The sequence below is a fragment of the Pygoscelis adeliae genome, unplaced genomic scaffold, assembly GCF_000699105.1.
Source record: "Pygoscelis adeliae isolate BGI_AS28 unplaced genomic scaffold, ASM69910v1 Scaffold308, whole genome shotgun sequence".
Lineage (NCBI taxonomy): Eukaryota > Metazoa > Chordata > Aves > Sphenisciformes > Spheniscidae > Pygoscelis > Pygoscelis adeliae.
The window spans coordinates 3,830,868-3,844,901 of NW_008825306.1; the positions used below are offsets into that span (position 1 = coordinate 3,830,868).

Below are 14,034 nucleotides of genomic sequence, written 5' to 3' on the forward strand. Positions count from 1 at the left end.
TGAAGAGAAGTTGCTAGATTCCCACATATCGATCAGCTACTTGTCATAGCGAATGCAACAAATCACTGCTTACCACTTCAGGAAGTTACACAATATTTTGAACTGCAATATACAGAATGACTACATGGAAAAAAATGTGGTTTACAGTCATTTTCAGAAACATCAGCAGTTCCCATTCCAAAGTAGGTCTGACAATAAAGTAATAAGGAATGAAAATGCAGTGGTAATTAAAAGAAGGCCAAGCCATGTCAAGTTTTATTTCAAACCATGTTCTCACCTCGACTCTCAAAGCTTTTAGTAAAATCAATGGGGTGTTTCATTAAAAAAAAAAAAAAAGCGAACTATGTTATTTCAGAACTGTCTGACCTGTCTGACACTGGGATTTTGCAAAGCAGCTTCAAAAACAACAGTACCTCAGAGAACCATAATTCTTAGCCAAACCTCCCATAGTACAATAAGACTGCAAACCCCCTCAGCATTACATGTACACAAACAGGTAGAAGAAATTAGTCCTTATTATTACTCTTCATTGACTTACTCCATAGAATGCAACATAACTTTGGGTTTCATTAAAAAATGTCTTTTTTCCCCACATAAGCCCTTTATACTCGCAAAACGGGCCTGGAGAATTTGATGCTGGAAGTTAACAGTTACAGCATAAATATATTATTTTCTGAGTGGGACAATCAAAGTCTGTAAATGTTTATATTGTGTTTACTAATAGGTGTGTTCACATGGAAAATATGAGATTAGCTTTCACTGCATTAGTAATGTTTGTGCCTTTTCTTGTAATTAATCCAAAAACTTCAAAGGTTGGCATTGCAACAATCTTTCTATTTGAATTCTCTGAGGTCCAGTTCTACTGGTACACACAGAGATATTCAGAAGTAATCACATTTACTTCAGAGTAGTGTTAAACTAAAACCAGCTGACCAGAATTCGCTCTCACTGCTTATAGTTTTGATTTTGCAAATCCCCTGTTAGCGGTGGAAAGCTGTACTGCCATCTTACTATCTAATGTAAATGGGACAGGAAAGAAAAAGAACGTTGTGTCAGCCACCACCCAAGCAAATGTGCCTGTAATCTTCCTGTGATGGAAGGCAAATATTTTTAAGAGCATTCAAAAAGCAGAAAGTAGGAAATAATGATGTTTTAAAGCATTACTATCCCTCTAAAGCAGGAATATTGGAATCTACAGTAAATTCTTCAGCACAGAAATTTCATCAGTCAAAAAACCCCATCTTTTTTGCATAAGACTTAGTACAAAGCACTTATTTCCAGATCATTGAGGGTTAAACACGGGAAAGTATAAAAGGTACTATTGGAATTACCTTCAGCAAATAAACACGTGCAGAAACCAAATCCTCTGTGACATTTGCAGGTTCTCAGTTAAGAGGAGCACGGTATAGCGTATATGCCATCACTCTGTGCACTCTGCTGTGCTTTAGGAAGCAATTTAGTTTTATTTGTACATTTAGCACTTGTAGCATTCTTTTCTTATGAAACAGTGAATTAATGCTCCTTGCATTTCCTGATGGAAGACATTCTGTGGGGGTCACCAATGGCTTCAGGCACTGAGAGCTGAAGTAGCACAGATCCAGAAAGATGCCCGTAGCTGTAGAAGGTTTGGATTGGGCTGTTTGGTTTACTTTTGAAAAAGTAGAAGGGTTTTACATAAAGCACCTGTAGCGCAACAGAGTGTACATTGCATAGGCAGGTTTGTGAAGGGCAGTGAGAATTTGAAGGAAAAAAAAAAACCCAGACAAATAAACCCTTTTGCAACAGAAGGTTTATGTTAAAAAATATATCCAGCAAAGGCAGCAACTTAAAAAAATAATTTGTTCATTTCCTAATTAATGGTTTTCCTTCACATGTACCCTTGCACTATTTTCTTTCAACAAAGAAACAGATGTGCTGCATAGGTAGGCAATAGCAAGTGCACAGATTTTATTTACATACTTCAGCAAACTACTTTTTTCTCAGCTGCCAACCTATCTGTTTGGCCAGCATCCACTGTAATCTGTTCTCCTTCATTATGTTAATCTGTGGGCGGAAAGATTTCTGTCATCTTCAAATCGCTTGTACAGCAATGGTAAACACCTTGGCCTGTCTGTAATTGGACAGGTGTCTGCATTGGTGTCACCCAGCTTTTAATTCAATTAAAGAACTGGCTGCTCTGCTCTCATTACCCACTCATTTCCTCTGCACTTTTAGTCAGTCAGTGAAATTTACACTCAGTGCCTGACTATCTTAAGAGTACAAAGTCAGCAGTCCCATAGCAAAGATCATCACTGATACACGTGAATTAATTTATAGCACAGCAAACTAAATTTTGCAATAAAAAACAGCTTATGAACCAATGAAGTTGGTTGACAGCTTTAAAAAACTTTCCCGAACTCCTCAATTATCACACTCTCAGACCGGCATCTCTCGTCTATACCAAATAATTGCTGATCTGATAAGAGTCCATCAGGCTTTCCAAGATGGGATGCTAACAAAGCAAAATTTGGCTGCAACCACACTTGCACATATTCTATTAATGCTAAAAGGAGAGAGGTAGATAAATTGTCGCTTTGATCAGGAGATAGAAATAGAGGCACCATCAATATTTAAGAAGAGGGTCAGCCTCCCACATTTGGGATATGAGTCCCATTCATTCAGCCTGCCACTACAGAGCAGCTGAATCCATCTAGACTTAAAATTTACATCATAGACAACGTTCCAAGCCTTAAAATCCACATGGGGAATCGGAGACGGTAAATCATTCTAACACACCACTCCTATCTGCCCACTCAAAGAACCTTTGGAAATAAATTAAAGTTCTAACACAGACATTTTGACACAGTGACCCCATGAAACTGAATAATGTCATTTGTTAAATATGAATGTAAAGTTAACAGTCTGAAGGAGTGATCTGGAATCACACCTAGAACATTAAGCCCACTTTATATGCAAAACTAGTATTTAATTTTCTATACTTTTATTTAAATGATCTTTAATTATTTGCAATATTTAAAGTTGAGGTTTAGAGTTGTGTCAGAGAGAAAATGCTAGGTTCATTCTTGCAGACAAGGGATAAAAAACATTGACATGGACAGCAGAAAAGGATCAACAATGAATTTATGGTAAAATGGATGCGTGGACTAGTCAGAGTTAGTTGCATCTTTATATCCACTCCATTCATCATTCTAATGCATACTTCTCCATAAAAGAGACGTTTCTTTTGTTCAGTACATCTAAAAGGGAGGTCTCATATGTTTAGGTAACTCAGCCAGATTCCACAGTATTCTGGCACATTTTGAGTGGAAAAGTAATACTTCTCATCAAGGAAAAAAATTGTTTTACCACTAAGGTATGAGGGCTAATATTTTGTTCACAAACACTGAACAATAGATTCAAAGGCAATTATAGTATTTTCACAATTTCCTCATCCAGTTAAAAGACTTTTATGAAAGCACTGCTTCACTGTTCCAATCTGTCATCCTGCTTTTTCAGAAAGTTGCTTCAAAACACCACATCAGGTCTTCGGAAATGAAAAGACACACTTGCTTATGGTAACTTACAGAGCAGCTTTTACTTTGCATAAGGAATTGGTTAAACAAATATAAATTGAGGCGAGCTTTTTAAAATACATTTATTGAAGGAGCCTTCCCATAAAAACAAAACTAAACCCACTTGCCCACACACGACTCGCACAAAAAGCTATTTAATCTTACAGATGTAACACAAATACTAAAGTTCTTTTCCTCACTTCCACAAAAAAATGCACTCAGGTCAGACGGTGGAAGAGGACAATTTTGCAAGGCTAGTTCAATATTTTATTTTTACAGGTAGATTTAGCTAATTTTATTCATAACCAGGCACGACTTTCATATACAGCCTGAAAACTCAGCTCTGCTACTGAATGTTAAGATTCCCAAAGTCAAACACAGAGCTTACCCACACAAATTCCATTTGTTTCATGAGCTGAGTGTGTTTTTTGCCAAAGGGACTTTTCCTTGCCAGATTTTTTCATTGTTTCCTCCCTAACACTCTACTTCATAAGGACCTATTTTGAAACACGCATATTGCAATAGAAACAACACTGAATTCTTGTTTAAAATCTCAGAAAAAAATTACCAAATCTCCCCTCCCCAAACCTAAAGACTATTTAGCCAACTTGAATGCCTGAGGTTGTACAGCATCTGTCTAACAAAGTCACTTGTGTGTCGAGATGCATCATTGCCACAGTACACTTAATCACAGTCCACTGACCAGAAAAGGAAGTCCTCAACTGACTTTGTGTTTTCGACAGATTGTAGCAAAAACTGTTTAAGTACATGCATCTTCTACATATGCATTTCTGGACTGAAAGCCTGTGCACATCAATCTGTCGCATACATCTGCATTTTTAAAGCATCTTCTACCATAAGTATAGTATGACTCATAAAATTTTGAAGAATTATTGAACAAGAGGGCACCTGTTCCAACTCTTTAGCTTATAAGAACAAAAAAAAGGTTTACTTTAGTTACTGGATCTCTTTGGCTTGGAAGACCCTTTTTTTCCCAACAGAAAAATTTCATAACCAACCATACACAACCTCCACTGGCCTTGAAAATGCAATTCAGGTGGCAGTGGTTCAAGGAAGCCTGTTACGTTCCTCATAACACAGGGCAACTCTCTGGCTGCTTTAATTTGCAGAAAACCTTAGCCCAACAGTCCAATTTTGCACCAAGAGTTAATTAGCCACAGAGAGTATTGGTTCTGTAATATCTATCACTGTGTTACTCTTGATCCTTCCAGATAACTTTGTCATTGTTCATTTTCTGCAGGATGATTAATTTTAAAAGTTTGCAGAGAGAGAAAGAAAGACTGTTAACTTTCTTGCAAACTTTTTTTGAGTGTGTCTATAAAAAACATATTAATAATCCTTTCCATCCTCACAAACATTAAGAAGTTGATTTCTTTTTATTAATAGAAGTATTGGTATGTAGCTAAGAGTTGATGTAATTTTGATAAAATGTTCAGGTTTATTTAATCAGACAATTTACATTTCATATGAATAAATTTATACAACAGCATTGGACTGTAAACAAGATTCATTTAGGCCTAAACTCAATCAAGTTAGAACCTTAATATTGCAGAATATTAATATAATTTATGTTTTAAAATGCATATCTTGAAAAATATGCTGCTAGTCTGCTAAAGCCAGATAAATGAAAGGAGACACGAACCTACATTCTGCCACTCTGCTTTAGAGTCATCAGGAGCTCAGGCACCACCTGACAACTCACAGAAGCCTAATGGGCATAGACAGATCTATTGGCTACCCTATATTGCATTACCTGCCTCAGTCAACCAGGGAACTGAGCAGGGGCTCAAGTGCAGCTTCTGGTATACTCCTGCAGCTCCTCCCACCGACAGAGGTGTGCGTACATATGGGTGAGAGAGACAGAGAGACCAAATCTCCGTTAGACACCCACAGGGACAAAACAAGCCAACAGTGAGCATCGCAGCCCCAGTCATTACAAGGGTCTCGGTACATGACACCCCTTTGTGTCAGAAGGGTGCATAGAGCCTTCCAGATCTTGCACACCGTGGCATGGCACCGTAAAGCACATACCGTCGTTCTTCCGGCTATGGGAAATATTTAGATGTTTTCTGTCATCTATCTGTGCTTTTGACCAAAGGTTACTTCTACAAAATGATGATAAACAGAAATAAATTACCTGAAAGTGACAACCATTCTTGTATTTAAATGTGGTTCAAGCACCTGATGAAGCAGCTCTTGAAAACCGTATTTTCAATACAAAGTTTTGGCTTTGATTACTTTAAATGTTCTGTCAGATTTTAATTTTAAGTAAATACAATCTAAATATAGCAAACCTGCTTAGTATGTTGTGACTCTTTGTATCTTCATGAAACGTTTTAGAACATTAGGAATTTGTCCCAACTTGGAGTATGGATTTGGGAGTCCTGCTAGTGCTCTGGCCCTACATATATTTACATTTGGTTTGCTATTCTTCTCTGTAAATTTACAAAAATCTCATTAACTGTAGCATAGGAGTGTTTTGAGTGTAAAATATTTGCACAAACCAAGAGCTTTCAAGTAATTTCAAGTGCATGAAAGTAATATCCAAGTAATTCATTAACGGTTTCACGTGGCGAACTACCTGGCTGTGGTAAATTGCTTACAGGCCCCATGTAGATCAAAGTACCCCGAAGAAAACATTTTCTAAGAGCCACCACAGACAGTAAACTCTCATTTTAGGCTCACCCCATTGGCACAGGCACTCCCCGGCCTGTGACGTGGCCATCCTCAGCTCCCAGCCTGTGGGGAGCAGCCGGCCCCCGCTGCCCCCAGCTGTTGCCCCAGGCCTTCCGAGGCCCTGAGCGGTACTGTGGGGCCTGGCCCTGGGGCTGCCCCCCGCGGGCCCCGTGACTCCCAAACCCTGCCGGAGGCAGTGGTCTGGGCGCAGAGGCCGGTCGCAGCGCCGCAGGCTGCTTGGGCAGCGCCTGCTCGGCCCTGGAAGAGATCTCCCTGAGAGGGAGAACCTCTCAGCCAGCAGCGTTTCTCTGAGCACGGGGGTTTGCCACTCAGGCAGCGAGCTTCCCCCGGCCCCGCGGCCCCGCCGGCGAGCCCGGGCCTGAGGGTCACTGGCAGGAGGTCCCCTCTCCACTTCTGAGAGACTCCCTAGCTAGAGCGCTTTCAAAGCCGAGGCACAGCCGAGCCGCTTTGATTAACCATATTAAATCATTAAATTAACTTTTCCTGAGATATTCATCTGCCGAGCATAAAAGACTAAAAGGTGAAAAGTAATTATAAACACGTGTCAAGGGAAGGAGGGAACATTCAGGGCAGTCAGAGGGGAAGCCTTCAACAACAATTTTCTCGTTATCACGTGTGCAGCCACAACTTCAGCACTTGGCTATTGCGGCAACGACACAGGCAGGATGAACTGAAAAAAACATACAAAATTAAAAGAGGAGTCTGTAATAGGAGTACCAAACGTTCGTGAATTCTTTTGCAGGATATTTTATTTAAATATTATTTGCAGCTTTTGCTAGCCTTCTTCACTGCCTGTAATTGGGAGCTGGTAAAATTGGATCTCTTGAATTCTACAAGGAGAGCAATCTGAATTATAAAATGTTTTTCTTGTATGTGCTTGACAAGAGAAGCATCAGAGGATTGTGATCAGTGGCACAAAATCCGGTTAGAGGCAAGACAGCTGTGGTGTACCCCAGGGGTTGATACCGGGGTCAATACTGTTCAACATCTTCATTAATGACCTTGATGATGGGAGAAGTGTGCACCCTCAGCAAGTTTGTGGATGATACAAAAAGGCCGCCAAGATGATAAAGGGACAGGAGCATGCCTCTTATGAGGAGAGGCTGAGAAAGCTGGGACTGATCAGCCCAGAAAAGAGAAGGCTCAGGGTAATCTATCAATGTGTATAAATACCTGATGGGAGGGAACAAAGAAGAAGGAGCTGGACTCTTTTCAGGAGTGCCCAGTGACAGGACAAGAGTCAATGGGCACAAACTGAAATACATTAAATTCTACCTGAACACAAGAAACCACTTTTTTACTGTGAGGGTGGTCAAACACTGGAACAGGCTTCCCATAGAGGAATATCTCCATCTGTGGAGATACTCAAAACTCGACTGGACATGGTCCTGGGAAACCTGCTCCAGCTGACCTTGCTTGAGCTGGGGGGGGTGGACTAGATGATCTCAAGAGGTGCCTTCCAACCTCAACGATCCTGTGATTCTGTGATATTCTGGATTCCAAAGGAAAGTAGAAGCAAAAGCAGCTCACAAACCACACTGAAACAGAGTGTTCTAAAGCGTCTTTTGTTTGTTTAAATACTGATTCTAATTTATATTCCAAATTTTGATGGCAGCATAGTAACAGCATGTGGAATGCACTGGAATGCAGAGTAAAGCAACCCAGCCTTTAGGAAAAAAATTCTTTGATGTGATGACCCTATACTTCTTTTATTACTCTGCTGAGTGTGACTGGCTGTATCCAAAGCGTATCAATGTTATTACACGTTTTTTTGAAGGCAAGATGGGCTAGCACAGTATTCCCTGAACCCCAAATATTTACACTCTAACTTTATACTTTCATCCTAGAATACAGATCCTGAACACCATGTTGAAATATACTACCTTACCCAATAAACTCCTGGTTCAACAGTCAGAACCTCATTTTAAGGATTTAAATCTGCTGAATATTCCTTTCTTGGATGAAAGTGAAAAAACAGTTTGACATTTTGAAGGTTACAAGGGTCAGATTTTGAAAGATTTTGGTTTCTGAGGAATCAGAAATAGGCATTTGAGACTGTGGGATTATGCTTATTTAAAGACCTGCTTTACCTTTACTATTTAGCTCAGCTTTTCTTCTGACAAGGGTACAACAGGTTCTTCTGACTTTAACACACACAGGACAGCCTTCTTGGAAATGGATAATGCTATTAATAATTTTTTGTTACTGTGCCCCAGTTATGTCTCAGGACCCTACTGCACAGAACAGATCATGGTAATTGTTAAAAGAATTTACAGGCTAAGTATAAAACAAAATACAACAGATGGGTATAAAAAGGTGCAAGGAAAAAAAAATAAGGTAAAGGGGGTTGTCAGTGCCCTCAGATATATTTGCAAGCAGCAGATTAAGTGGTGCCTAGGCTTAATAGTGAATGAAAATTTGAAGGAGGGAGTGGAAAAATACCAGAGTTGATTCATCAGCGATCCCACTGAGAGCTGTGGTGCTTTCCTCTCTCCTGTTGCATTAGCAAGCCTGGCTGTTGGGGTTACTGCAGCATCTTCTCATGGAATTCAACAAAGGAATTTTCAAAGAAATTTCCCTGAAATCAGGGAGAAAATAAGCAAAATATCCCTTCTCAGCAAACTCAAAGGAAAAGTAAGTAAGCACAGCATCTTCTGGTGGGGTTCTGTGTTTATGTTAACTTTTGATTAACCAGGAAAGATGATTCAGCAGGGAAAGCCACACCTTTTCTTGGGAGTCTCACATTTGTGGGTAACCATTTCTCAATGTCCACAGACTAGTCCATCTGCATAGGCTTCACTGAAATCAACGGGCTGAAGGTAAAATCATTTCAAGATCAATGATTTAATTTTTCACTTGTCTCAGCTCTGACCTCACCATGAGGACATTAATTACATATTTCAGACAATGCCAAAATTGGAAAATACATAACTAAACTATTGGGCAGCAGGTATGAATAACAAAAGGAAGCACTTCTTCTACACACACAAAACTGAATTGGAAAACTTACTGCCATAGCAAGTTACAGAAGCCAAAAGCATAAGTGTATTAAAAGAAGAAAGACAATTCTACCACAGACCATTAAGCATGATGGTCCAGGTGCAACTTTCAGCTCAGGAATTCCACAAACTACCAGCTGAATTTGTATTAACAGGAAGACTCACTCTATGCTTAGCACATTTCTTACATTTTCTTCTAAGCATCTACAATCTGACATTGTCAGAGAGGTCAATGGTTGAATACAGCCATTCTTAAGCTCTCCGGGTCATTTTATTTTGCAGTATGCAACAGTTATCAGCTATAATAAACTAAAGAACTGGGATCCATTTACTATCTCCATTTAATATAAAGGAATGTCTTATTCTTCTGCCTCCTGAAAGCTGCATGCAGATAACCTCTTACCTGCCCAGCCTGGTGTAGACATTTTCATAACCCTGACACATAACCATGGCACAATGCAAACAAATTTAAACAAAATTTTGGTTCTGACCATCAGCTGTGAATAAGCTATCTAATCTATATGCCTCTAATATGGTCTTTAATTTCTACTCATACAATTTGTATTGCTTTACAGCAAGAGTATTCAAATCAACAAGTTCATCAAAGAAATCACAGTAAGAACAGAAAGCCCATGCAGTTTTGGTATTGTAAGCACATTAATCACAAATAGTCAAGAGATTTCAAACTGAAGAAAATAAGATATGTGCATGTTTGCTCTTGAAAATGTATACATACATTATGGCAGAGAAACAACACAAAACATATACACTTATGTAAGAACACTAAGCACGTATTACCTGGGCTTCAGGAAAGCAGCAATAATATACTGCCTGAGGGTTAAGGCACTTTCTAAGACTTATATTGCCCAAAGCTGATTCAAACCAAAGCATCAGCTTTGAGCACTATGTCATTAGGACTTTTTAAATTGTTACGAATATATAATTAATTTTAGAGAGTATATAAACAAATGTCTTGGTCACAGTTTGCTACAGTGAAAGTAAGACTTTGTACTATTGCCCCATTTAATCATAACATAATTCAGACTGTTGTCGGTAATGTGCTCCTTCCCAGGCAACTTCGTAGCAGCCAGCAAAGGCTTCCTGTTAATAAAGAACAGAAAGCCAGATCCATACTATCCTGACAGGAAGAGAGGTCCCAAAATGTTCTTTATGTAGCAGAAAGAGAGTCCAGTGTTTCTTCCTAAAAACATCTGCCTCCTATGGGTAAAAAGACCTGGACTCCAGAAAACATCGCAAGTGCAATGGTTCCTATAGCTCCTGTCCACAACCCGCAGCTCAACAGTGACCAAACCCCATAAACCCCAGGCCCCAAATTCCTTCATTCCATAATAACCTATCTCCACATCCCAGTGGTATCAAGCAAAGCATCTGATTAACATAAATGTATGCTGCTGAAATCAGTTAGGGGTATATGATGAACATTAGGCAAGTATATCAAGTGCTTTCATACACCAGGTCAAATAGTATCTTACGCGACCCACATGTAGAGTTCATTTCGGTGAACTGGATGTAACAACAGGGGAGGGGGGAAAAAAAAAATCACATATACCAAGCAAAAAACAAACAAACAAAAAGCATTCTTCCTCAAAGCATCAATAGGGTTGAGAAGGAATACCTTAAATAAAACTACTTTTTAGTATTTGAGTTATATCTTAATTTCTATTGTTCTTTGAAGTTGGCACATTGCTATGTATGTGGATGCTGACACCAAATGCTACCCTTCCAAACATTATATGTGCTGTGTATACACAAAAACAGACAAGGAATACTTTGTAGCTCAACAAAAGGAGGTGTAAGCATCCCATTATTAGGTGTGCCTAAAAAATGGTACTTAACAACATTTACCTGTGAGCATACTAGTGTCAGCAAGCTCAGCACTAGTGATGGGTACATTGGGACCATCCTCTTCATATGCTTTCAAAATGTACTTCTCAATTACACCTATGACCCCAGCAGGTTTGTCCCAGGTGACCTCAATGCTGTAACCATTTATACTGTGAACTCTTGAGGGAGTTGTCACATTTTGTGGAACTGTAGAAGGATAAAATAGAAAATAGAGAAAATGGCAGTTCTAAGGAGACTATTGCCCCTATTCTTCACTTTTAATGGCTGCAGTAAATCAGACTCAACCATTAGCATAAATACAATTTATTAGAGTTGTAACTTTTCAGCATTGATTTAATATGACTGCACATCTTGAGCTATTCAGTTTAAGCTATATTTCAAAACCATCAAAACTCCATCTACATAACATTCCTTCTTGTCTTGTTGCAATTTTCCAAAAACATTTAATGTATCAAACATATTTAAGCATCACTCATAAAGAGAGGAGGGGGATTGTATGTAGCTAAGTTCAGGCATTATAATCATACAACTGAATGAAGCAAGACAGTATTGTAACAGAGAAGGGTTTGATATTTATCTGTTGGATACCTAAGCCTCAGAATGCCACAACTATGAAACATTTCTAAAAATGTGCATTCTCATTTACAAAAGTATGTCAGAAGGTTTAAGCTTTTCCATTTATTTTCATATTTCCACAATGCCATACAAGTGTCTCAGGGCAAAGCAGAGATTTGTAAGGCCTTTTTGCAAAATCCTTTGCTTCTGATCATTCCATATTATAAAAAGAAAAAAAGGAAAAAAAAAAAAAAGAAAACGAAGATGTTTAAAAGAACTGGAAAGCCAAGCTCATATATGCATACAGTTGCTAATAAAAAAAATCATCCCATTTCCCATAACCTTTAACTATTTATTAGATATTACTATACCAAGTAAAGGTCTGGCCAGTAACAACTTCATCACAGATGACTGCCCAAGGGATGCAGAGGAAAGGCCCAAGGAACACTATGGCAGGATGATGGATGATGAGTTTGCTGTAAATGCATGTGGACTCCCTAGCCTTGTTGATGATCATTCACTTTTCTCACCACCAAATAACCTCTTTTTTTTTGTAATTTTATTGTTTAGTTTCATTAAATATGAATGCAGCCTTGTTTTTTATAAGAAGGATACCAGAATGGAACGTATAAAAATACGTGGAAGTTGTGATTCTTGTGTAAAGTAAGAATGTGATACTCTAGGAAAGCTTCAGTTACTACAGCAATATATTGATTTTATTAGTTCTGAAGTGTATCACAGGACAAGGTAAGGTACTGTATAGCAGATGGTCTTCTCAGAAGGGACATAACAAAACCAACTCAAAAATAATTAAATAGCGCAATTATTCTCCAACCCCGGGGAACATGTTGCTGCTCAATGCTGTGGTCAGCTTGCAAACATAGATTTATGGTAAACCTTACAGTTGTCAGACAGTCGATATGAAAGTATGGTGGTGGTACACAAAATAATGACAGTAAGTTGCACAGGAATGCATTTGCAAGTCCAATATTTACACAGGTACCGTATCATTTTTTAAGATCATACATTGAATATCTTGCATCAAAAGAATTCTCTGCATTCACGGAATGCAATTAGGCTTCAATTTACAGAAGAGGGAAACTTGGTTAAATAAATTATGCAGAACTGTAGATCTTCAAAAACTTGCTGGCTCAAAAAAGTTTGCAAAAACACTGAACAGAAAAGGAAAGGTCCTTTAAATTTTCTTCCTAAAATATATGAAAAATTTTATCTTTAAGGCTCAGTAGGTATTACGTTCCCACTTTGCAACCTTCTCCACAAGCCACACTCTGCTTTTCTAGTAAATATTGCCACATTGTCACACACAATTTATGGGCTACTTGTTAAAAGAATCCTCATTCAGCAGCACTGAGCAGCATACCCATGTGCAGGTAATGTAAAGAAAAACTTTCACAAGACCCCCCTCTCCCTAACAACTACATGGCCTCTCATCATCCACATCTTGTGCCTGCTGTCCCAGTATCTCCTTTCTCTACATTTCATTTTGTATTATGAAGTTATACATAAGAAAACACAGATTTACTTACTCCAGCAGACTCCTGTAACATGAGGTTAGATGTGCGTGTATGAACATACCTAGATGTATGGCTGTTCTTACTCAGTTAATGCAGTTCAATCCTTTCACATTTTTTGCTCTCACACAATTACATAATCTAATACATATTTGGAAGAGACTTTGAATTCTGTGTGGAAAATACTTACCCGAACACTTCAGAGCTGAAGATACTGATTTCGTACCTATTCAAAGCATTAAGCAGTTTTGCTCCTACAGGAACACTATACAGCTTACACTACTCAAAATTGTTGGGGTGGGATATTCTCCAACCTGACATTAGATAGCTAATGAAAAATGGGAATAAGTAAGCCTTAAAACTATACCTACCTGATTCTCTTGTACGAACACGGGTCCATACACTAGATATTGACCCTCCTTCATTTGAGGCAACCACCCTATAAAGGTATTCTTCAAAGAACACAGAGAAGGATAGAGGAGAGAAAAAAAAAAAAAAATCACTGAACATGGTACTTTATTAATACAGAATGAAATAAAAATTATGTATTTCATTTAAGGAACAAATGTGTTACCTGTAAATGGTTGTAGACCACTCTCATAAACACTCTGCTCTTTTCCTCGGTATACTAGGATAGAGTCATTTCCCCTGCAGTTAACAGCAGTGTCAGTTGATAGGCATCCATCCAGATTGACTCTGACAGCACTGCTGGACACAGATGCCAAGTTAACGACAGCACCTTGTGTAAATTTAACATCCTTCATGCAACCACCGAAACCTAGCAAACAGTAAGGGGTTAGTGTTACATAAAGA

General features: G+C 38.7%; 1 protein-coding gene across 1 annotated transcript in view; it reads right to left on the reverse strand.

The window, feature by feature from the left end:
* Positions 1–14,034, reverse strand: part of USH2A (Usher syndrome 2A (autosomal recessive, mild)) — a 401,100-nt gene that overhangs the window by 224,356 nt on the left and 162,710 nt on the right. Inside the window, exons 28-30 of the mRNA XM_009330219.1 lie at positions 13,796–13,999; positions 13,593–13,673; positions 11,135–11,320 (exon numbers count right to left, since the gene is read on the reverse strand). Coding sequence (XP_009328494.1) covers positions 11,135–11,320; positions 13,593–13,673; positions 13,796–13,999 — 471 coding nt within the window. The remainder of the gene's footprint in view (positions 1–11,134; positions 11,321–13,592; positions 13,674–13,795; positions 14,000–14,034) is intronic.